At 35.9% G+C, this 26,465-nt stretch overlaps 1 protein-coding gene across 1 annotated transcript in view; it reads left to right on the forward strand.

Moving 5' to 3' along the window:
• The window catches only part of ADGB (androglobin), a 116,740-nt gene that overhangs the window by 75,339 nt on the left and 14,936 nt on the right, over positions 1-26,465 (forward strand). Inside the window, exons 24-31 of the mRNA XM_059835579.1 lie at positions 3,441-3,575; positions 5,877-5,970; positions 8,634-8,768; positions 8,969-9,122; positions 14,968-15,155; positions 16,749-16,933; positions 23,852-24,051; positions 25,216-25,327. Of these exons, the coding sequence (XP_059691562.1) occupies positions 3,441-3,575; positions 5,877-5,970; positions 8,634-8,768; positions 8,969-9,122; positions 14,968-15,155; positions 16,749-16,933; positions 23,852-24,051; positions 25,216-25,327 (1,203 nt within the window). The remainder of the gene's footprint in view (positions 1-3,440; positions 3,576-5,876; positions 5,971-8,633; positions 8,769-8,968; positions 9,123-14,967; positions 15,156-16,748; positions 16,934-23,851; positions 24,052-25,215; positions 25,328-26,465) is intronic.

Below are 26,465 nucleotides of genomic sequence, written 5' to 3' on the forward strand. Positions count from 1 at the left end.
GTTGATTTAAAGCATTTCACAGTAACATACTTCTCTGTTTATACGACAAAATATTAAGAAGTGTTAAATAAAAAAAAAACTTTAAAGATCAGAATATTTAATTTTTACTTCATTATTTTGACTTATATTTTACAAAGAAAAGTATTTTTGTTCTTGTGACATTGTATTAAAAAGTTAGAACAAAAAAGAAATTAAACCTTTAGGAATATATGATTTCACAGAACATTCAGCATTTCCAGTTCTTGGCCTGATCTGGGGTAACTTTTGACAGTTTCTATGAACAGAATTAATTTCTGTGTGTGACACTGCATCCAAATTATTATATTTGTATATTCAGAAACATTCAACATTTAACTAAGTGACTGTATTCATATATTCTTTAGCCTCACAAATGAAATGTATTATTTCTAGTGACATAGGTATTTATTTCTAGCTATGGAGTCCACCTGACATCGCCCATGGATAAACTTTTCGGTTTGTTCATAGGGCAACACCAAGCCAACACTATGTGTATTCCCCTATTAGCATTTCACAGCTCTGTTCTGAGGGAGTAATGAGGTCTTCGTTCAGTGACAGGTGAGCTGGAATTTGAACTCCTCAGCCTGGTCTCATATAAAGGCCACGCAGATGGGAAACATCTATTGGGCTAGATCTGAACGGGTACAGGTGAACAGTTCTGTAATCAATAGCAGTATACAAAAACAGAAATGCTGTTATAAGTGCTTATGACACTATGATTTTCACCTTTTGGAAAATGCAATCCCTTTCAGTTCCTCTGTCTTTGAATAAACTCTTCTAGAGTAGAAGAGTAAGACTTGGCTGTAATTGCTGACCACAGCTATAAATACTTCCTCTCCCTCCCAAGTGAATCTGAAGCTGAGGTTCCACAGCAGCTTAAACCAATGTATCTGCAGGCTGTTGCAGTACTACCCCCACACCTTCCTGTAGCTCCAGCACTCGTCAAAGCTTGTGCTGGGCTGATTTAGCCTGCTAAGTTGGCAGAAACATAACCCAATAATAAGAAAAATTAGAATCATGATATCTAAGTCAATTTTAGTCACTTGTGGAGCCTAAGAGTCTGCTTATAGGCAATCCACAGTTCTCTGGATATTATGAATGTTGTTGCAGCAATACAAATACTGAAATACAATATAAGCCATTGATTAAATGCAGATCACATTCTGATCTTCCTAGACCTTAAGGTGCAGCTTCACTAAATCCTACTACTAAAGTCCTGTCCTTCTCCCCTTCCCATCGGAGAACACCTATTCCCACTATGAGCAGTTGCACAGATTCTAGGGAATCAGATCAGCTTGATGATTTTGCAGGAAGCTAAGCTGAGGGGGAAAAAAAAAAAAATTGTTCATACAGCAAGCTAATCTGACTCACCATGCCACTATGTAATCTCTTTATACAGTATTCATTTTTCTGCACCTATTACAAGATTCTTGTATGACTTAAGAGGAGAGTCTATTGGCAGTGACATACAACCTGATGCTACTAAACTGCTTGCTTACTTGTCTGAAACCAAGTGCAAGTGGCACCATCTTGCACCAGTTGGGCACTTTCTTGGGGAAATTGTCCATTACTTGATTACTGATTAAGAAGCAACAAGAACAAGAGATGCTTAGATGAACCAGGAGTAACATTGGACGTAGTCTCACTTTTATATATTATTGATTTAGGTTCAGTGTTAGGGTCTCCTTACTTGTTAGGTCAGTCTGTGTAACTGTGTGTTCATATAAAAAGTATACAACTTTTACTTACTTTATAATATATTATTTTGCCTTATATGGATAATATAGGCTCTGCACCAGAGGCCATTCTTCTCAGCTAAAACACCTGGTGAAAATAGAATTCTATTTCCTTTCCTTGAAAACTGTGATTAGTGGGGTTAAAAGGCATTTTGCCACTTCGTTATTTAATTATAAAATAGACAAGCTTGTAGGTGGGACAAATTCATTTTGAAATATGTGTTACTTTGATGAACAAATGGGAGAAGATGAAAGCAAGACCCCTTTCAGAGATGCACAGTGACAGGACACATCTTAGGACATGTTCAATTCCAGTTGGATATCAGAAAAATATTTTTCACCATGAGGCTAATCAAAAATTGGAAAAGATTGCCCAGCAAGGTTGTAGAGTCTCCATCCCTGGAGATATTAAAGAACAGGCTGGACATTTACTCAAAACCATGAGCAACCTGCTCTAAGTTGATCCTGGTTTGGATGTGGATTGGACCAGATGACCTTCAGTCCCCTCCAGCCTATATTGTTCTGCGATTATATGCTTCTGTTTTATAAAAGTGGTTGTGCCATTCATATTGTTGAGTTCTAATCTGTTATCTGTTGAAGTGGGCTTGTGTAACCTTTCAGAGTCACTAAATATTAAAGAGGCTTTCTGGGGTTTAGAAACGAGACAATAATGAGGAATGATGGTTGGGAATACAGCCACATTTAACAATATTCAATAAAAGAGATTAGATTGAAATGTGTTATTTCCTGGCTGATGACAGCAATATCTTTTCTTAAGCTAGTTTGTTTGTCTGCAATGTTGTCTGCATTTTTCAAGCAGATTTGTCTCTTTTCTCCTCCTTTTTGTTTGTTGGTACTTCCTTTTGGAGCTTTGTTTCCTTCCTCTCGCGCTATCTCACTGCCCTTGTTCTGTATCTGTGCAGTTCCAAACTGGCCCCCTGGCACTGGCTCCTTGTAGTGCTGGTCCCCACACCCTCCCCCTAAACCCTGGTGCCGATGGTTCCCAGGGTGCTAATTCTAGGCAAGGATGCCTTCAAAGAGCTCATTGCGAACCTGTCAGAACCTACTAATTTCTGTTCCACTCCAAAACTCCTTGGTAACAGAAAGTCACAGTCGGATAAATGAACTCTCGCTTTATCATAGATCTTCTCCTTTTTCTATGGCTCCTTAGTGAAGGTTGAATACAATGTTTTGAACAACATTGGTGTTTAAATTATTACTTAATAAAATGATCAGATGAGAGAAAGAAGCACTTAAAATCTTGTGAAGCTCTTTTAAGGTGTATTCAGAGTCAGGCTTCAATGTATCAAATCCTGTTGGTTCATATTTGGAAGGATATTTTGAAATTACATTAGGAGACTTGATTTTAAAAAATGAACTGCAATAGCTGTCCATAAAGAGAAGTAATAATTCAATGGTATGGTATTTGGAATTAGCATAGTATTTGCATTCTGAATTTGTGTAATTACACAGTATATTTTGTCTAATTTTATCATGATAAGAGCAAAATTTTCAGAGTGATATTTTTGTCATAGATGGAATTTTTATGCAGAAACCACTCTGTTTCCAGAATATAGCTCTCTCGTTCTGTGTTTGTGTTGTTTTGTTTCTTTTTTAACTTCATTGCAAGCAGCTACAGGATTTCCATCTTTACTGATGTTGCTCGTTCTCCTCCCCTTCTTTCAGAGAGTTCTGAGAAGAATTCCCTTAGTAGCTGGCAGAACCGAACTCCCACTTCTGAAGAAGAAGCAGCAGCTCTTAAACTTCAAGCTGTCTGGAGAGGGACCTATGTTAGGAAAGTACTGACCAGCAGGAAACCAGGTGTGTCCTTTAAAAATGCCTTTTAAAAAATGTTTCATACTTCACCTTATTCGGATATTTACCATAGAGATTTTGTTACTAATTAATATCTAGTTAAAATTAATTGAAATGCAATAGAACGTTATAGTTGAATCTCTGATCTCTTATAAAACTAAGAATAGTGCTCAACCTAACCACTCAATTAGCACATATGGTACTAAAAAGTAGAGGAAGGACACTCCCTCCCTAGATTTTTGTAGATATTAAACCAGAATTTACATTAATGTAGATTTAGCTCAGAGATGGGCTAAATGATTTGGGTTTTTTTTTTCTGGAAAGGTAAGGGGAGTCCATATGAGAACCTAAGCATCCTAATGGATAATCAGCAGAACACAGCATCAAAGGCTGATACTGTGCTCAAAAGATATTGTGCTGATACTATCCTTCCTTCTTATGTATATAAATAAAGGAATCTTACATAGCAGTTGAAGACTCGTGTTACATTTCTTATTCAGCAATTCTGTTATCTCAGCTGGAATATTGTGTCAAAGTGCACTGTCCACAGTCTAAGAAGAAAGACAGGTAACAACTGAGAAATTCTGGGTAGAGGTGTAAGGACCAGGATTAAAGAAGGGCCTTGTACTTGCAGGCTGTTAGTTTGTAATTTAAGAAAGAGAGGTTTAAGAATGACTTCACTATAATCTGTAAGTACCCATATGAGAAAAGGAATTTGATAGCAACAAGGTCTTTAGCCTGAGGTCTGAAGGGTTAACAAGGTCTTTAGTCTGAGATTCAAAGATTGTGAGTTGAATCCAGATGCATTCAAACTAGAAAAAGTGGCATTTATTTTTAAAAGGATAAGGTATTTGTTGGAATAAACCAGGATTTGTGTTGTACTACTGAAAACTTTAAAATCAAACAGATACCCATCAAATTCAAAAAGGATTAGTTATTTATATATGATGAAACAGCAATTAATGTGTTAACAGGACTGTTACACAGAAAGTTAGATCACAATGATTCCTTCTAGCCTCACAGTATATGAATGCCAGAGGATTGTGAAAAAGAAAACTGCTCCATTGTGAGATACACATTCCCTCTGCAGTAAGTCATCCCCATTCTGCTGGAAGCTCCTTCTGGAATTACCATCGTTGCTGGGGTTCTTTCGACTATATATTTACCTGCACCAGATGATCTCTTCAAGCTCTCTTTTGTACCTTCATCTCCTTATCAGTAAATCTGGTGCTGCCTCTCTCCCAAACTATCACCTGTAGCCCAGTCTTGCTTAAGCTTTCCTACTAAGTAGCCTAGTGCCCTTCTATTTTTGTTTATGAAGTGCCATGTAAATTAGGAATTTCTGTAAACTTTCACTAGTATTATTAATTCCTACAAATCCCAGAGCCCAGAAGCTGTTCTTTTGAAGTTTAGATTTTAGGTTTTTGTCATTTGAGCACTATGTGAGTATCCCAGTTCTTTTCTTCCATTGTCTATAATGTCTTTCTTAACTACTTCTGATTTATCAATACTCTGTTACTTTTAATTCTGATATTATCTTTACAGTGCTTTACTGGGGGTGGGGGGGTTCAGTCATACTAGTCTTGTCCTCTTTTTCCCCATTATTTATTATTTTTTCCTCTCTTACTAGTCATTACAGTAAAGTGTTATTACTCCCCCCACTCTTTTTTCTTAGTTTTCCCCCTCCATTTCTGCCACTAATTGCTTATGCAATAAGGAAGGATTTCACCTAACTTTAGTCTGGAAAAGTTAGACAACAGGTCTAAACTAGTTGCCTAGTCTTCATCTGTATTCTGTGGATGGAAGTAGACAGCTTGAGATGACAACATATCCTGTCATCTGAGAGGTATCAAACATGGGTGGGATGAATTACCTGCTGGAGCTGCCTGATTCTTTTCTCTTTAGCTACACAGAATGCCTAGGCACATACCTACCCCTTCATGGTATCTGCAAATAAAAGCTGCTGGGAGCTAAACAGCATATTCTCCAAGGACAGAGATCACCTCATATCACTACAACATGTTACAATGAAAAAACTGTAAATCAGAGGAAATATTGATCACATCATTTTTGCAGTTGTAGGCGTGCTGCAAAGTACAAAGGTGATGATGAAGGGAATTTCGTCTGTCAAAGGAGAAATTAGTTTTCAGCTCAGTGAGACTTCTGTAAAATTCTGGATGAAAACTAGTGATTCATAAGACAATTTACTTGTGCGAGTGGCATTTTTGACAAGTGTTTGGCAGGTGTATATTTAGAACAATACAAAAGTCAGATGTTATATTTTCTAACTTATTTTATTATTTCCAGGTACTAAAGAAAATGCTAATGTCCAAGAAACCTTGCAAAAATTGTGGACTGCAATTGAGTTAGATTTTGAACAGTGTGCTGTAATGCTGTTAAGGTAATCGTGTAATAAATTAAACTATTTTATTGCAGGCAGTACCATAAATTGCTGGTTTGCAAAACAAATATGGTAAGAGAATTACTAGTTTGAAAATTACAAAACTCTGTTGGAAGGGATGAGATGTTTTTAGTGAAGATATGCTATGCTGTATTCTGTGTACCCTACATGAGTAAACCTATAGCAAATCTAATTTTTAGGTATGTGTGTTAGAGGTTTTTTCCTACAGCTTGAGCTGGAGCATTACCTTTCTCCTGTATTTAATTTTTTAATATCCTATAGGCTGTTTCATAAGTATAAATCTGATACTGATTCCTTAATTAAACAGCTAACCAGTTGATTTAAAGAAGCATTTTGATTCATGCTGTTAAGGAATCCTGGTTGACGTTAGAAAGGAGATAGCTATACTGTTTAATTGTACCACAGTTTATCTCATCAGAGGATTTGTTTGTATCACTTGCTTGAAGGAAAGTAGATGTATTTGTAGGTAGATACTTTCCCTGGTATTTAATGACAGCTTTTGTAAAGATAGCTACTCTAATTTTGACAGTGTTCGTTAAGTCATTTGCAAGTATGACACTCTTTGGAGATCACGTATTTTCATTAAGGCCTTCAAAAATCTCTCTGCAAGTGTTCACACAACTGACCTAGCAGTAGATCGGTTCTGCCAGGGGTGAGGAGTGAGAACTGGCAATAATTACTGGCTGTGGTTATAAATCCTCACTCTTTATAACCAGCAATTTGAGGAACATTCATATGGGGTATAATTTTATTTCACTTTTTAGTGTATCTAATCCTGTAAAACCTTTGTATGTTAATGGGATCAGGACTTTGCAACCACAGCCTTGTTCCAAATATTAGACCTCAGTTTTAGATTTGCAGCATCTCTAAATCAGCAAAGATCAGATGCAGTTTTTAATGTACATTCAGACTTTTGAAACTTATGGGACTGATTCTTAGACATTGTCCTAGGGGATACATTTGAGTGTTAAAATCATGCCAATGTGATTTTAATTTTTTTTTAACAGCTGACAGACTTGCATTTAATATAACAAGCTAGCACCTTGGCCAATAAAGTAACATGCAGGAATTTTGGAAGTTGAGTATTAGGGTGAACATTTTCCCATTCTGTAACCCCAGACTTACTGGAGACGAGGACCAGTACCATTTTACAACACAAACAGCAGTTTAAAATGCCCTAAAACCTCTCAGTTTGTGCTAGGGTTGCCACCTGTTTCTTGTTATACATCCTATATGAGCTCGTCTATGTTTGTCCCTACTATAATTTTCAATTAATTAAAAATTTGTGGTGTCTGAGGGGCATTTTCTGTCTCTGTGTGTGCTGTTTATCAGTGGTGGAAAGAACCTTTGCAAAGCTTCGTGGACTAAGATTTCAAACTGTTCTGCTTTAAATTACTTCTGGCAATATTTGCATCCACTCTGTGACGCACCTTAATTAAACATCAAGGTCAGCTATTATCATTGCTAAAAACATGAATGTGGAGATTGTTTCTGTAATTCCGATTACTATGTAGGAATAACAGAACATCAGAGTAACATTGTCCAAATTTTGTGGATAAATCTTTTGCAGTTGAACAACTTGAACATGTTCATATTTGACACAGAAAAGAAGACAGCTATCACCAAAAATGGATTTTGTGAGGTTTCTTTAGACTACCCCCTTTATGTAAACCATATAAACCAAACTTTGAATTAGAGCAAATAAAAGATAGCAAAATTAAAAGATAGCAAAAGAGATACATTGTTTACTTACTGCAGAAAGCAGGTAGTTAAAGAATAATGCAAGACAGAGGGAGTGGCAGGGAGAAGGATATCCTTTCCTTCACCTCTATGTAGTCATATTTTCACTCAATCTCCAGAGAAAATCACTGGAAGGAGCTAAAAGATGGAGTGACACCAGTTATCTTTCTTCTGCCCTTCACTCGACAACCTGTTCATGTAACAGTGAATTTTGTATGCTGGTCTTCACATTGCTTTGTCCAGAGGAACATTAATTTTTGATACTATATATGATAAATAAAAATTCATGGTGTCAGGTGCCAGTGAGGTTAGCTCTAATTTCACAGAACTTCATAACACCTGTGAGCTTATTTGCCATACAAATAACTTCTGAATTTACAGTTTTAGGTTCCTTCCTGTGTGAAAGGAATGTCTTTCATCCCATTTTAAATTTATTTGGGTTTGCTTTTATTCCTTTCTTGTTCAAACAAGTTTTAAAAGGAAATAAATGGTTTTTTTAAATCTCCTTAATGAGATTAAAGCTCCACAGCTTTAAGATGACAGCCTAATATAAAGAAATTGAAATTATGCTAACTGAGATTTGTTAAAAAAAAAAAGTAAAGTTTTGTAGAAACCATAACATTTTGGGCTATTAGAAGCAGTTGTACTCATGGATAGACTGACTGATAGGAATATTTGTATGTAAGTATTGGCCATCACGAGCCATGAGCTCTAAAAGAGCTGATCCCTACCTGATTTATTATTTTTTGAGAGTGAACAGCTACTAGAGAAACATTACTAACACATTTTATATCATTGTTTTACATTCATGCACAAAGCAGTGTTCTTCAAGATTAGCATGTTAAAGTCAAGATACATGTGCCCTCCTGATTAGATTTAAATATTTGTTTTCTGCTTTCCAGAGAAATGTTTAAAAGAAACTGTAAGTCAACTGAAAAGTTTCCTTGTTATGAAGATGAATGGTGTAAAATCTCTTTCGCTGACTATGCTGTAACATATGCTGATCAGCCACCAAATATGTGGTTTGTGGTTTTTAGGTGAGTTTCATGCAGCGCTATATAACTCTTGTGGGGAAGTATCATTGATACACTGTGGTTTGTCACTAACCTGCTTTAAAAACATAATTTTACATAAGCCTACTTTCCTTAAATTCTAATGTATACTTTTACTTCGTGTTACACAAATAGTTTTATTTGTGCAAATAATTTTTATATAATTTGAATTATTTTTTTTTTAGAGAAATATTTCTTGTTCCAGAAGACATGCTTATAGTGCCAAAGGTGTATACCACTATCCCTTCCTGTAGACTTCATGTTGTTGATAATGATACACTGGAAGAAATGTCACATGTCTTTTTCCAAGTAGCACCTCGTGTTTATCCCAAAAATAAGGTAAATGCAAAGAGTCATTGTGAAAAGTGTAATTTTAAAAATAGTAACAGTTGCCCAAATTCTGTGGACATTTTCAGCTATGTTATAATGTTCTACTTAGAAGTGCACCCTTATTTATTAGCAAGTTTGAACAGAGACTATCACTGATCTGCCTCTGTGCTAAACCTTTTACAGTGAAGGAATAGACTTAATTTTCTTTTATATTTTTCACTATCTCTAAATGGAGGAATATCATCCAACTTCCCTGTGCTGTGCTACTCAGTGGCAATATGGTTGCTGCTGATGCTGTCCATCTGACAGAACAATCTTCAAGAGTCAGGAGCCAAAATAGGAATGAGGTTTGAATAGCCTTTTTTAAGCCATGCTTACAATAATTAAGTGAACATGCATCTTCAGGTGCTAATGATAATTGCAGCATTGATGCCAAATACATCTTTAGATATGCTCCCCCTCAAAGCTTGTATGTTACCTCAGAAGCATTGGTGTAAATTGCTTCTAAAAATAACTATGTTGTTGAATAATTATCACAGCTTCCCCTCCTCCCGCCTTTTTACCCTTAGGCTAAAGAAGACAGTTTGCTCAGTCTTTCCTTGCAAGTTACATGTTCTACACTCTTGATTACTCTCTCTTCTGGACTCTTTCCAATTGCTGTTTTTTTCTTGTTCATCGTGCACAACAGTGAGCACAGTAAACTTTGCACCAAGGATTAACTTGTGGCCATACAAATGATGAGTAAGGAACGATTAATTTACATGTCATGCGGGCTTTATTTCTGCTTATATATCTAACTGTGATGCTTGCCCTATTTTGCAACACCATTGCTAACTCATGTACTTCTGTAACCCTAGGTGCTTTCCTGAAGAACTGAATCCTGTAGTTTATTATTCTTGACTAAATATAGCGTATTTCACTACTGATTTTAATGCTATTTTTTTCAGACCATTTCCCTAGTTTAAAATAATCTTGAATTCTTATTTTCTCTTCCTGTAAAGTTACAATCCTTCCCAGTTTGTGGTATCGGCTAATTAAACATATAGGTTCTCCATTCCACCATCCACATTACTAATAAAAATACTGAATGGGATCAGGTTCAGGTTAGATCTTTGAAATCTCACTGATTGCATCCTGCTCTTCCAAAAGGAGCCATGAATTTGTGCTTTCTGGATGTGATTGTCCAACAGCCACCCTAGTTTCTTCCTTATGACAGCATTTCCTTAGGCTTAGAAGAATGATCAAAGAGACAGTGTCAGGTGTCTCCTTCATTCCCATAGTGTGCTTTCCTATAGAAGGAAGTTTGATTGGTTTGATAGGACTTGGGTTTTGCAGTCTTTTTGCTATGTTGAGGGGGTTGCAAGGAGTTCATTTTATTAGTTATTAGTTATTTCATGATGTTTTCAGTTATGCTGGCTGATAATTTTCTAGACACCTTTGTCCATTTAAAAAAAATACAACATTGCAGTTCTGTAGTCTTCCAGTACCTTAGCTGTCCTCTATCAGTTATCAAACATAATTTAAAAGTTTTGTGATTGTTTTAACCTCTTATTTAACTTTCAGACAGTTCAGAAGTTCATCAGACCTAACTAATCCGAAACCATTTACTACTTCCTTTCCTATTCTGGCCCACCTCTTACCTCTGTAATAGTACCCCTAATAGTAACTATTCTAGCCACATGTTCACAGTTGACCTTTTACTGAAAGCAGGTTTACATTTTAGCCTTCTCAGTCTCATCTGTCAATAACAAGGAATTGATGTCAGTTACAGTCTAACACTAGGAGTAGTTTTCTTGTCTTTCTTTTGTAACTTTACTGCCAATTTCATAATTTTTTTTTTCACTAGAATGAACTTGCCTTATTTAGTGTTTATAGTGACTGTTAGCTGAATGTGACAGATAAGGACCGCTACTGCTGGAGGACTATGCTTAAAAAAGAAGGGTTGCAGACAAGCTCTTCAAGCTCTCACAACTAATTTGGAATCCTCAGAGATCAGGTGTGGATTCCACCAGACAGGAAAATTCAGTTTGGAATCCAACAGTGGCAAGTGCCAGGATGCAAAAAGAAGTCTCAGTGGTCACCGCTACTTACTGTTTTTCAGGAAAGTGATGGGTTGTGGAAAGAACAATCACAACTTCAGATTTATTTCAGATCTCATCTCAGCATTTGTGTCTAGTTCTATCTTGTAAGGCAGGTTTTCCATTTCCCTGATTTTACCAATTCTTTCTCAGACCTCCTCCCGTTTAACATATCTTTCTTGAATAAAGATCTCCAAAATTGTACCCGATATTCCAAATAAGGTCTTACCAATGCTTTATGCAGTACCGTGGTTTTAATATTGGAAATGCTTGTTTTGCTATGGACTCCCCCACCTGGTACATTCCATAATAATTTTTTTTCATGGGTAGGTCACGATAGCCTCAGTGATTCTGTCATTAACTAATGAAAATGGCCCTTTTTATTTTATTCCTGTCCTTCCTTATTGAAGAAGTCCCCACTTAAGGCAGACTTTTTTATTACTATTGTCTAAACTCCTGACATACATTTTATAATATTAAATGTGGTTAATATCAGTAAAGAATGATTTTGGTTTAAGAGTATTTTGCAGGTATGCTGTATTTTTCTACTTACATTTCTTAGTCACTGCTACTGAGTTTCTCAGTAAGAATATAACCTTATACTGTACCATTTAGATTGTTTTCTTTGTAAATGGTTCATTAATGTTTCAGTGGACCTGCAAAAGCTATTGAAAGCTCTATTGATATATTGACAAGACATTATGCAATTATTATAAAACACAGAATACAGTGGTATTATTTTAATCTGTTACCTTTCTTTTTAACAGTATTTTGTAAAAAATAGTCAATGATGTAATACATCAAGCAAGAAATTATATAGTATACCTGAATTCCTAAATGTCAATATTATTACAGAAAGAGTCCTTTTTTTTTTTTTAAAAAAAATAAACCTACCAGTTAGTTGTTCTGCTTCAAAACTATGAATCAGCAATTTACAACAGCGCTAAAAAGAAATCCTATCAACACACATTGTTATTGTGCTGCAGAGACACTCCTGGAACACATTAAAGTTAATTTCAGAATGATTGACAATAAGGATAAAATTTGCACACTAGCAATAATGTCTGTCATCTTTGTGCAGATGTTACAATCGAGGTAGAAAGTAGCTACTTGCTTTGCATTATTTGGATTTTTTTTGCATGAAATTTTCTTTTTCCATGGTAATTTTTTCTACTGCTGGACACAGTTGTTTTTGTTTTGTTTTTTTCAATTGTCTCTTTATTATTCACAAGTCTTTTGAACAGATTGTAGAAAATGATAGAAATAAGCATTCCTCAAGCTTCAGCTGACCAACAAAGATAAGAGGTTAAGAAATCATCACTAATAACATATTTAGTCTAGAAAATAGACGACTATTTGAGCAAGGACACTGATCAGTTGTCTTGACTAGTCATAGAAGGACATAAGGAAATCATCTTACTTTACCAAAAAGTTAGTTTAGGTGGTATACTAGAAAACAACCCTTTCTGATTCTAGAGATAATGAATTGTAACAAGATATCTAAGTAGGTAATGAAACCTCTCAAGGGTTTTTAAGAAAGAGACGTAAATCTGATGGGGTTGTCTAGATCTATTTGCTTATTTCTCAGTAGTGACTGATGATTACTCTGCCTACCAGCTGCAAAATTCAGTTACTGTGCTTTCTAAATGCTTATAGTATTCAGAAAGTGCCCACTCACACAATTTTTTAATCTTAAGTCTAACTTTTCTGCATATTTATAGTGAACATTAAGATTGTAGAACCTTATCTTTATAAACAGGTGTACAACAGAAAGTGTTTTTCTCCTGCACAACATGCTGTCAGAAAGCCCTTGAATATCTGGCTAAATACCTCTCAGTTTCCAAGTGCCCTTGTTAAGAACAGTGGGGGACTTGGACTATATGCTTAAATAGATATTTAAATAAGTGAGATCTCCTGAACTATAGCTTTGAATGGTTGTCATTACCTTGTAGTGATTAAAGGGTGTAAAATGCCTGACAGTTACAATTGCACAAATTGGAATCATGAATAATTTCTTTTACTTTCATTCTAAATATTCAGTAGTCCTAAAGTCACAACCCTGCATTATTGGATAGTCCTGAAATCACAACCCTATTTATTATAAGAATTTTTCAACAAAGCTTTTTTACTGGTAAATACTGATGATTTTTTTTTTAACTGAAATTTAGCAGAAGACTGCCAAAAGAGAAAACATTTCAAAGAATTTTCTTCTGGACTATTTCTTGGGTGGAACATGAAATTTTAATGTTTGAAATAGCAAATTGGTAGAGCTAGTTTGGAGAATCTGAAGAAAGGACTTATGAGTTCCCCTGTTACATTGCAATTGGCCATTGCACTCATTATATGCCTTTTTCCTGCCCCTGCCTTTCAAGTAATCACATCCATGTTGCCTTCTTTTTTCAAATAAAATCAAATTTTGAAACCTTTTAAATTATATTCTGGTTTCCCATATTCCTCTTCTCAGGATTCATAAAGAGCAGATAAGTCTGCATCAGGGTTATTAATTGTATGTTGCATTTTTTATTAATTTTTCAATTTGATTTTTCTAATACTAGAAATATTTTTTTCTTAAATCAACATCTTCATAAAAATAAGATTAATATCCTGACATTTAATGCTATACTTGCAATGACATTATTAGAAGTAGGGGCAATATTAATTTAACCTCAGATTTGAAGACAGAATTAATCCGATCCCTGAATTTCCATGCCACAAATTGCATTCATATATACTTTCACACTGCCTACAGCATGAAGGGACATTTTAAAATCTCTGGTTTACCAATGAATGCAGTTATTTTCATGTTTATATTTTATCTTTATGTAATTTTGCTTTCATATGTGTGAGGACTGCTAGCTTTTGCTAAATGTCTTGTGCATGAATTGCCAAAATACTAGTTTCCTTATCTTCAGCTGTGGCCACCTTTGGAGTTAAAAGTATCTATAATCTCAAAATTGTTGCGCAGTTTTCAAATACATCAACACTTTACAATACATACCTTTCTTACATCTGGCATACAGGCCAGATGTTTCCCAGCAATAGTAGAGTATAGATTTAATGTGGTTGTTTTCAGAGCTTGGAGTGAAGGTTCTTGGCTTATGCAGTCTTTAACTCTTTCTTCATTATATCTACTACTACTACTATCACCACCACCACCACATATAGTTTTGGTAAGATATCAAGAGACAAAAACCATTTTGTACCAAATGAAAAGACTTTGATTGATACTATTGGTTTTACAAGAAAAAGAATTCTAATATCACAGAACCCAGAGATGTATAGATGTGTTTTAACTGGGAGCTATTTGCATAGTAGTATGATGTACAAAGCAAGAAAATACATTGAATAAATGTTTTACTGAACTTTAGACATATTATAAGAAGAATTTTTAGAATAGAGTACTGCACATGCTTAAATAAAAGAGTAAGAACTCATTAATATTTGTTAAATTAGACTTTATTAAACAACTTAGAGTCATCAAATAATTTGGTTAGAAAGTGACCTGAGGAGTTTGATTGCCCCTAAAGTAAGGCCAACTTCGAAGTTAGGTGAGATTGGATTTGACTAGTTATGTAACTTTTTGCCAAATACAAATTCCTGTAATAAGATCTGCTTCAGAAGTCAGACTATAATAGAACTATCAGATTCTTGCTTATGAAGGACATCTTACTGTATTAATAAGTATAACATGGACAAAAAGTGTGTTGTATGTACTCATAGAGTGCATTTTGAGTAGTGTTATTTCCAAGTAAAAATTACTTGTTTTCCCCTTTCAGAAAGGATACACATTTATGGCTGAAGCATGTACTGGTGACCTTCCTGTGGCAGCTGGAAGATGGAGGCTCCGGCTCATCGGTTCTCATAGTCCACTCCCATTCCTCTCTCGTGAAGCTGTAAATAATGTCTATTCTACTAAAGAAATTAAAGAGTATTACATACCCAATGACAGGCTTGTAATGTTCAGGTAAATATTGAGAGAAGAATGATTAAATTCTGCTTTTTGTGTGGACCATCCCTGACAGAAAAGTATGTTCTTTCCCCTTTCTTAGAAACAGAAAGTATTAAAGCAAATATCTGAATTTTATGGACTGTCAATGTTCAATACCAAATTTAACATTTCATTTATGAAGTGTTATTTTCTGAAATGTTGCCACTGCTTAATGAAGAATAGGTATGAAGTACACAGACTGTAACTTTAAAACCCTAATAACAGTATTTTGCATTTCTGTAGGCTCAGTCTTGAAATTTTATCCATAAGTCAATTACTGAAATTCCATAGTACTTTTGGGGATTAAATATGTATTAAAGTCAAGATTTTGCAGGTGAGGAGGAGACATAAAGTTTGATATATTTTTTCAGCTATTCAGATAAAGTTTTAAATAAAATCCAGAAATACAACAATTACTTTTCTGATATATCAGACCAGTTTCCGTCTTGCAGTGTTGGCAGAAAAATTTATATACATTTTATTTTAGCATGCAGATTCTTTTAGAACATATTTAATAAGAATGTGATGATTAAATTTTTATTAATACTTTTAAAAATTATTAAAGTTTATTAAAATCAATTTATTCTAGCTGAGTTTGAGTTCAGCACTGACCCTGACTAAATTACTATGCTGAAGTTTTTACACAAAGGACTACACACTGCACTAAAACAGGCCCCATGCTTAGAGTTGATTACATGTATCTATCTTGAAGGTTAATTCTACAACATTTTGCCTTGATTCCTGACAATTTATATCAATATTTCAAATCAATGTATTATTCTTGCAATAGAGGTCTATTCAAAAAGAGGAATCAATATAAATGAAAAAAACATGTAATGGAAATATAACAATTGCAATCAAATTCTGGAAACATTCTTCCTTGTTGAGGTTTTTTTTCCCCTCTGATGTCAACAATCTTTAAAAAATTCATTTTAAAATACTTGTATAGTTTTGACTCCTAATGTGCTGAATTCAGGATGGTGGTGGTAGTGGTTTTTTGCTTGCTTGCTGAGATTAGTCTAACAATTTGATTTTATGAACAAAAAGCAAGTAATATATAAAGTTATGAGTCGCAACAAAAATAGTATTTAAATTTCATCCTAAGACTCCAATTCTACCATCTTTTAATTCCCCAGTCTTTTAAGTTGACCAGAGTAGCACCTGCTATCAAATAAGATAGCTTTACCCTTTTGAAAGCAAATCTTTCTTCTTTTTGTTTTGCTCAGTTACTTTTACATTGAAACAGTTCCCTCATCTGGCTAACCATGTTTTTCAACGAATACTAGTACAGCAGGAGTGAAAATGTATATCTGGACATTTGCTTAGGCAGTGAAAAAAAGAAATGGCAAGACCACCCCTTTTTTTGCAGCAGCACTTACTTTGATCATGGATTGACTGCACTAAACTTCACTACAAGAAGCTTAGCCCATCAGATTGCAGGAAAACAATTGACTACAAACTCAATTTTAAGTGTTCACTTCCAAGTCAGCACAGTGTTTAGGTACTTGCAGAAAAAGAATGATCTGGTATAGTTGGTTATATTGCTATAATTTTTTTCTTCCTCTTTAGGTATTCAGTAAAAGTCACAGCGTCACATATTGCTACAGTGCAGGTACAAACCTCTAAATCAGATGTGTTCATTAAACTACAAGTCCTAGATAATGAGGAAGAAATTGTGAGTGTCACTGGAAAGGGCCATGCAGTCATCCCTGCTTTTAATTTCTTGAGTAATGAAATGCTTTTGAGTTCCCACTGTAAGTATTGTATTCTGTATTTGATAATTTTATTCACTGAGGGGTATACAGTAACTTTAGCAATCACAGAAAATACTATTTTTTTCCTACTTTTTCCATTATTTCCATAATTGCTTTATGATTAAGTGACATCAGCTGCATTTTTGAGCAATGAACAGGAGTCCTTGGTCCTCAGTGGTGAGGAAAAGTACCAAAAGGATTGATTGAAATAAGGTGTCCAGCCTTATTTTCTTCCTCTGCCTTTTAGTCTTGTTTTGTGACTGTATGGGGTTTGGCTGAGATGGAGTGAATTTTCCCCATAGCAGCCCTCATAGTGCTGTGCTTTGTATTGATAGCTAGAAAGGTGATAACACACCAGTGTTTTGGCTACTGCTGAGCAGTGCTTGTACAGTATCAAGGCTGTCTCTCCAATATTCCGCCCTCACCAGTAGGCTGGGGGTGGGCAAGATCTTGGAAGGGGACATAGCCGGGACAGCTGACCCCAACTGACCAAAGGGATGTTCCATACCATATGACATCTGCTCAGCAATAAAAGCTAAGAGAAAGGAGCAGGGTGGGGTCATTCATTATTAAGATGTTTGTCTTCTGGAGCAGCTGCTATGCACCCTACTTCCCAAGAAGTGGCTGGATGTCGACTGCTGATGGGAAGTAGAGAATAAATCTTTTGTTTTCCTTTGCTTCCGTGCACAGCCTTTGCTTTTGCTCTATTGAATTGCCTTTATCCTTACCCACGAGTTTTTTTCCATCTTATTTTCTCCCTCCCCATCCTGCTGAGGATGGGAGTGATAGAGCAGCTTGGTGGGCACCTAGCATCCAGCCAAGATCAACCCACCGCAGTAACTGAGTAAAGAGTTGTGTGGATTATTGAAGTAGCTTCTCAGTTCTGAAAATTTTATGCATATGCTTGTCCTTGAGAATTGAAATATGTTTTATTTTCAAGATCTTGCCTTTATTTGTTTGATTTTAAAGTTAAAAAAATTTTGGCTGTTAGGGAACTGATGTCCAGCCCTTGGGACGTGGTAGATAATTCACAGATTACACTGAGCCTTATGGTTTAAATGCACCATCCTAAGGATCACTCCTTTTAGCAGAAGCACATGTTTTATTGACTTCTTATCCATCATGTGAGCCCCAGAGTACAAGGGAAAAGACTCTTGAATAAATTATATAGTATTTATCCTTAAGAAAAACTCTCCATTTTTGACTCTACTTCTGCTACAGCTTCACAATGATATTCATGGAAATAGAAGACACTGAAGGAAGAGCTACTTGCCCCAGACTTGCAAAGCTCATAAATGCCTATTATGTTATTGTCAATTCTTTATGATAGCGAGTGAAATACTGAGAAAAAGTTATCCCTTATGGGAATACTTGAATTTAAACAAGATTTCTTTTGAAACAAATTTATTTTAAATTTGCAGCAAACACCTCAGTCACTTTTGCCTGAACAGTTGAATCTGAGAAGTTTATTTGCTCAAAATTCTTTTTCTTTTTTTTTTTTTTTTTAATTTTATTGCCATTCATTACATTGCAGTCTTGTCAGCTCAGCTCTCGTTAAAGGTGAGAACAAGTGTGTGTTCAAAGGTCACCTTTTATAAGTCTGCTAAAATTCATGTATTTTCTCAAAGCACTTTGAAACTTGTTATTGTGCCTAACAAAAATCCAGCTGGCATCAGTTAAAACTGACTCTCTGTAGTCCCGCAGACTACCACTCTGAATTGACTGTATGCCCAAGCCTGGCAGCATATAAATAAAGGGGCAGGGAGGTAAAGAAAATGAAGTCAAACTCTTTTCAGTGTCACGCAGTGACAAGACAAGAGGCAACGGGCACAAACTGAAATGTAGAAAATATGATTTAAGCATTAGAAAAGGTGATGGGGGCGGGGTGTGTGTTTGGTTTTGGTTTTTGTTTTGTTTCATTTTTACTCTCAGGGTGTCAAATGTTGGAACAGGTTGTCCAGAGAGGTTTTGGAGTTTTCATCCTTGGAGTTAATCAAAACCCAACTGGACATAGCCGTGAGCAACCTGCCCTAGCTGACCCTGTTTTTAGCAAGGGGGTTGAGCTAAATGATCTCCAGAGGTCTCTTCCAACCTCTGCCAGGACCACTCAGCCTTCTGTCACCCTGTGATATCAGTTAGTAGTTAAGGCTTACGGGTTTGTTTTTTCTTAATGATACATAAATAATCCAGTTTCCTTGGATGCACTGTCCAACTAACAGGTACTTGATTACAACTGGACTTAACAGAGAGCGCCTTCAGCTTGAGATTGTGGCAGTGCTCTGCCATCATCCCCCTCTGATGCAGGGATATAGCTTCCTGCACAGTCTAGAGGGCCGAGTTAGGACATCCTCTTTCATCCTTCACTTCCAGGCTTTCAGAAGTTAGAGTTCTGCCAAACTCCCTATTCAAGAGCTACAGTCAGTCAAAATCAGCTGTTTGTTACTGGCATTTTTATTGCTTGATAACATTAGTGCTGGGCTACTAAAGAAGCTAAAACAAAACTGGAATGAAAATTTTGTCATCTGAAAGTACACTCAGCCAGTTGATTGACATTTGATTTTGAAGTAGTGTTTAATTTTACTGTTCAGAAGCAATAAATACAGCTTAATGAGGTACATAATTCTTAGGCATATTTTCAACAATTGTCCCTGTAGTGCTCAGGTCGTTTTTGACAAAAATGAAGTACCTTCTACCTGCTTTGCTACACTTCTTGTATGTAATAGATTTTAGATGATGCTGCTGTGCTGTCTTAACTTCTTTCATAATCTTCATTTGTTTCCCTGTTTTCTATACACTTCACTTCTTAGTCAAGCTATTTCCATTTTATTTGTAAGATTGTATACTATTTTGAATTTTTCACTATATCTATGGGTTTCATTTTGAAAATGTATATTCTTCATAAGCATCACAAGTTTGCTTAAAGCAGCTGTTTATAATCAAACAAGTCAGCTACTGTACTCTCCATGGACACCACTATACATCAATGTTGTAAGATATTATTCAGTCCTTTTGTGAAGACTTTAAAAGAATAAATCTTCTGTAAGTCAATCACTTTCTGCCTGTTTGAGCATATTCAGAACCTGAGGCAAAGACACATTGTTCAAATACTGGATTATTGCTTTGCTAAAGCCCAAAATAGCATCATATTTCATGTGCTCACCTCTACTATTTTGAACTATGTAGTTTTCTAACATGATCCTTTAGAAAAATGTTTTATCTCAATTTCCAATGCTGTGTGGGAAAAATAATTAATTTAATCATGTTTATGAAACAATTTGATTTCTGTCTCAACTGTACCTTGTTATTACCAGAAATGTGAAAGTAAATACTATGGAGACCATACTTTTAAAGTGTAATTCATGAGTTGACAATGTTGTGATTTTAAAGGAAGTCATGGAGAAGCTGTCATGATTCTGTGACTGAGTTGCCAAGATAATCAGTAGCTATTTTTGGTTACTGTTTCTGGAATGAGGGAATCGATTAGTAAACTTAATAGTAGACTGGTGGAAATAGAAGCAGGAAAGCTGTATGATAGCTCAGATTAGGGTAAGCATTACAAATATTTGAAATAAATTGCTAAGTTACCCTCAGTAAAGTGAAGAAGAAACTTTCAGGAAACCAGCTTGTTGACAAAGATCATAGTCTGCAGACTGAAATAAATTAAAAAGCACAATCAGGTGAAAGAGAAGAGAAATGGGTTCCAATAGATGCTGGCAGGGAGAGGATGGGGCAGAATAACTGAGAAGAACATATTGTCTTTGCCAGACTTGCAGGGGACATAGGGGAGAAGAACTTTTCAAAATGTCCTCAGAAATCAGAAACACACATTAGGCTTTTATCTCTTACTCTTACGTGCTGTGATACAAATAATTTCTGCTAATTTAAAATTGTTTTAATCCACTGTGAATCATTCAATGAAATATCTGTTATATTAACCGCATTGAAAATAGAAAGGTTGTCACATCAGGTTCCTATTCAGCAGTGGAGCCAGTGAATTCCAACTGGAAAAAGTGGTGATGAAAGGTACTTTATTTCAGAGGGAATTTAAAAGAATTTCCAGACCTGGCAAACTGACTGTAGAAAAAGTGTTAGGATTTTAGACCGTATTTGAAGGTGCGAATAATATTCTGATGCCATTTAAGTGTGTGTCAGTGTATAGAGAGCTGTCATTTGGAAGGAACAACTGTGAAGCTGTCACTGTTTGGTTTTTTTTTTTTACTATTACTATTATTCTTACAATACTAGACCAAGTGGCCTCAATGTTTGAGTTCTTTTCCTGTCTGTATGCAGCCTGTATATCACACGGAAGACATTTTGCATAAGTGTTCCAGATCTTTCAGAGCATCCAAACTAAATGAAAAGATTATGAAAGGTACTCAGTATAACCAATATGACAGCACCTTATCACCCAACCTGCTGAGTGTCTGTAGGTGCAATTTACGGCATTGTAAAAGCATGTTTCTTTGCTGTTGTCAAAAGTTTTAGGAAATTATGTCGTGTACAATAGCAATATAGGAACTTCCATAAATACTGATGGCAGGTTCAGGTGGGGATTTGTACAATCGACATTCATTACAAGATTCATACTCTCAGTATCTAGTTGTTCTCTAAAAAAGTGTGTTTTCACAGAATAGGAATAATCAGAAACCACTGCTATACCATCAGCACCAAACTTGTTAGTTAAGCAAGACACAATCCTCACATTTGAGACCTATTCAATGTTGCGCATGTTCTGCCTCTCACAGAATTGATTGCTGTGTTGAAGGAAGTATTCTTAAGTGAAATTATTGTGCAAGCATCACCAATAAAACATTATTCCCCCTTTCCCACCCACAATCTGTTAATTCATCTCCAGTCACAGCTGTTTTATAAATGTCTTTTATAGCTCAAAAACTACATTCCATCAATTGATTTTGAATGTATTTACCTCTTCTGAGATGTAGCAGATGACTTGGACCTTGAACACTCACTTGCCAATAAAGGAGTTACATATTGACATGTTGCAAGCACAACTTGTTTTGCTGATACAAGCACAGCTGTCCTGTAGCACAGGTGGACAAGTGAATGCTCATAATCCCTTTATTTTCCATAGTAGCAGTCTGATACAATCCAATCTCAAAGTATCAAAATCTCATTCACATACTTGTTTGAATCTGGAACGAAGGTAGGTACGAGTTTCTTCTAGACAGAGCTTAGCGTAGGAAAGCGAAGAGTGAATAGTCATGTGTGCAGTAAGAAATTTGCTGTCCCAGCACCACCTGGTGGTCATTGCTAGAACTCGTATTTTGGTTGTGTATGAATTTTTGGGAACTTTTCCAAGTCATCTTTCCAGCAAGGGCAGAATGAGTCTTATGGAGAATTCCACCATTCTGAGCTGGGTTATATTCATGGCAGGATCATCCTCTGGGCAAAACGTTATAGAATTCTTCAATACTTATGCTCTTCAGGTTTAGGATAGAGAGAAGAGGAGGACAGCAAGGCATTCATGAAAGCTAATTGTAGCCTAAAGAGTACAACCTCCCTTGAAACCCACCTACCTTGATAGGTAGAGGTGGGCTCTTCCGAGGGCAGTGCACAGCTCCTAAAGCCCAGAAATCAGACCTCCTGGAGAGGAGCTCACCTCTCTGTTGACTGCAGGAGTATATTTAATTGGCCTCACTGCTTTAAAGCTACCTTTTTGTAAATCATTTGCTTTTTGTAAATTGTTTGTAAATTATTTCCCAAATTTGACTTTGGGATAGCAAGTGTTCCGTGGCATTTGACTTCCATAAAAAACAATCGTTCCTGGCTCCCTTTGAGTTTCTAGTGGCACACTTAACCTTTTATTTGGCATTTATACACTGATGCACCACCTGTAAAATTTGCTGAATCTGGTCTAATAGTCCTGTCAGCTCCTCTGAACTTCCCTGGGTGTTTTGTCAACAGACATGAAACTCTGTACATTTTTATTTTGAAATGTTGCAATGACACAGTATCATCCTTTGCTTCTACAATAAACCATGGGAAGAGCAAAGCCTTCTGTCCTCCGTGAAGTGAAAAAGATACCTCTTTCCCAGTTGATAGTGCAGCTATTGTTAGTGTAATACAGGTGAAGCTGCTTCCCCAGAGGTATTATTTTTGCCCTTATTCAATTTTCTATGAGATATTCCCTTTTAGAATTCTCTTTCCTTTCTCTGTAGACATTCAGGTAAGATAGTATCTTAGATATCAGTGGCATTAGAAACGAACACAAGATTATGTTTTCTGGCTTAATATTTCTGTTACAGCCATTCTTTAGCGCATTTCTGGTTTCACAGTTTTTCCACGTTAATTCCTTCCTTAGGAGACAATGATATAACTTTATAAATGATAGACCACAAATAGTTCTATAGCTCTTTTCAAGACTGGCTTTTTTTAAACTTTAGTCAGGTATGATCTTTGTGTCAGGTTGACATAAGAGACTTCTGTAAGGGTAGGAGTTGCCAGAACTGTGGCCAGTGCACTGCTCCCCTCCTTCCACAGGTGCACACAATTTGTTAAAATTGGTTAGCTACACAGAGATCCCAACATACACCATACAAGGCTTTCTGTATTACGTAATATATAGCATGGTGCTGTGGTGGTTAGTACAGGAACGAAGTGTAAGGTTTGGGGGGAAAAATTATACACTTTATAAACAGTAACAACAGTTATATATACAGTGTTTCGAATTTCTCATTATTTACTTTGAAGACAGTTGTGATTTGCATGCAGAATGAAATCAAGATAGTATTTGGAATAAGCATAATTTTAATTGGGACCTTGAGAGCATAATACCGCACGAGAAAATTGACTATGGTAATTCTTCTTTCTTATAGTTTCTGAGGCATCTGTTTATCTCATACCAATAATTCATAGAATTTCTGGAAATTGACACAGACATTTTTTATCATCTTGCAGCAAGCAAAACCCAGATTATTCCAAGTAGTACAAAGAAGGAATCAGAAACTGGAGCATCCAAAAAAAAGGGTCATAGTTCATCTTCAAAGGACTCCAAAACTTCTTTCAAGCCAGGACTTGTGCAAGAAGGTCCACCTATATTAGAAGATGAATCTTTCCTCTTGGAAAACTTTCCAAATAATGGTGGAAGTCCACAACAAGTAAGAGATTCCAAATCATTGGGATTTGGAAAAAAACCCAAACAATGAAGGGGTATTGATAATTCTTTTGGTACGTGTGGAGATCTGATATCCTAAGGCAAGAACAAGGAATCCAAAATTAAGATTGTTGGTAGCTTTTGAATGAGGCTATGGAGAAAGGATGATGTACATATATGAATAACCAAATAACAAGGGGTCATTTTTGTTTTCAAATCGAGGTGATATATTCAATCTTTACATGTTCTTCATTTGCCAAATCCAATTCAAGTGTAGCATAAATTTCAGCTAAGGGCCAAAACCTACCAGTAATGAAGTGAAACTTCTGATGCTTCGATGTGAGTTTTCTTTGAAATATGATGTAAGAGAAGGCCATCTTTAATAGTTTTAACAGAGAAACACCTATTGTCAGTCAGCTGAAAGCTTTAATAACACATGCACAATAGCTGCTAGTTGAGCCGAATTTCTCAGAAAGGGATGTCAAAAACAGGGATTTTTCTTTACTTCACCCAGTATTATTTAGCTATCTTAGAAGAATAACATTTATTTTCTAAAACAGTTCTTGTTTCTCTATCTCCAAGTGTTTCTCTACTGTGATTTTTCCTGATAATCTAGTTCAATTGCAACAAAATATTCCAGGGGAAAAAAAGTTTATTGAGAAATAAATTCCAGCATTGTTCCTTTGACTCAGAACTGGCTTTAGAATTTGGAAAACAATTTTTAAAGAGAATAATTTCCTGTTCAGTGTAGACAATGTATAAAATAACCCATGGACCCTGTCACCTCTACCTCAAATTAAGACATTATTGAGTGCTAGTATTAGGGCTCAAGCCCTGTAGTAGGTCTTAAAGACAAAAGTCTTTGTTTTGGCATGTGGCTTACATAGGAAAGTTACATGGAACTCTTAAAGGAATGTTGCTCCTTATTGTATAGCCCAGTTTAGTTTCACTTGATAAACACATGAGTAATTGTTTAATTTCACAGGAATTAAAAAAAAACGTGGAATTAACACTAATTTTTTAAGCTTCTTGTGATTACTGTCATGTGCAAGCTTGTAAATTAATTGTGTTTTATTTGCTGAGTTCAATAGGTAGCAGTTTACTAACCTACAGGATTTTTGAATGCTTACTATAATGCATTGTTAACATACTGCATTTTCTTTCACAGTCTCACAAGTATATCATACAAGCATTGGTGTTGTATAATAGTTGGCCACTTACTGAGAGTCAGTTTCTGTTTGTTCAGGAACTGAAAGAAATGGAGAAAAATGAAATCAAAGGTAGGTCCATCTAAGTATGTATTTAGTCAAATGCATCATATTACTAATTTAAAAAAATGTTATATTACTACAAGTCAAGACCATGTGACGTTTTTTCTTTTATTCCCTGCTTGAGTGAAATAATTAAGCAACAAAGCTCTTTGTTCTGTGGTTCACAGAAATGAAGTTTGATTGCAATTTTCTATACCTTCAGTTCACAAATTATAAAGAAATCAGAGAATACTCTGCAAAACTCACATGAGCTTCTTAGGGCTCAACTTTAGGTAGGGATCTGGAACAGCTGTAGAAGTATGACTGCTTCTACAGTCAGAGAGACCGATGAAGTGTAATATAAAAGCACAGCGCCCTGAGAAAGTACATCCAAACATAAAAGTTTATACTGAAACTAGAGAAACACACCTGCTGATAATTTAAGAAAATGCACCAAGAGGGTAAAAAAGGCCTGTTTTGGGATATGTATTACTTCTGTACTGCTAGGAGAATTTAGGCAGGAGGCAAGACTAGGAAAGATCCCAAGGACAGGCTGTGTATTCAAGCTAGGAAGGGGACAGAGAAATTACAGAAGCTTTTCTTTTTTTTTTTTCCAGATTCTCTTAGCATTTCTTGTTAAGGGACAGAAAAGAAACCCCAACACTTATTAAAAGCAGTTAGAATACTAGTCAGTACCCTAGAAATTAGATAAATGTCTCATATTTGCTTCTCCTTTTACCACCGGGGGTGACACAGAATGATTTAGATTTTAATTATGCTAGAGGAAAATTTATCATGCTGGATCCAACAACCCGAGGGAGGCAAGGCTGCTGCCACTCCACGTCCCCAGGTCCAGCATTAGTGAGGCTGAAGATGTAGTTCCAGCAGGCACATGGACACAGAACATGCATACACACTATGTATGTACGTATATACATTGCCAGCCACGCAAATCACAGACAGACACTCAGAGCACTCACACAAACACAGACAGCACCAATGGCCTCATCCTGCTTCCCTCTCTGGCTGAACAGAATGGAAGTCCACTAGACAGACTATATATATATATATATGTAAAAATACATAAATATATATAAGGTGGATCCTTCCAGCAGCTGGACTTAGACACCTAGTCTGCCCAGTAGCTGGCTCCTGGATCCCATATGAT

This window comes from Gavia stellata, chromosome 2, assembly GCF_030936135.1.
Source record: "Gavia stellata isolate bGavSte3 chromosome 2, bGavSte3.hap2, whole genome shotgun sequence".
NCBI classification, from domain to species: Eukaryota; Metazoa; Chordata; class Aves; order Gaviiformes; family Gaviidae; genus Gavia; species Gavia stellata.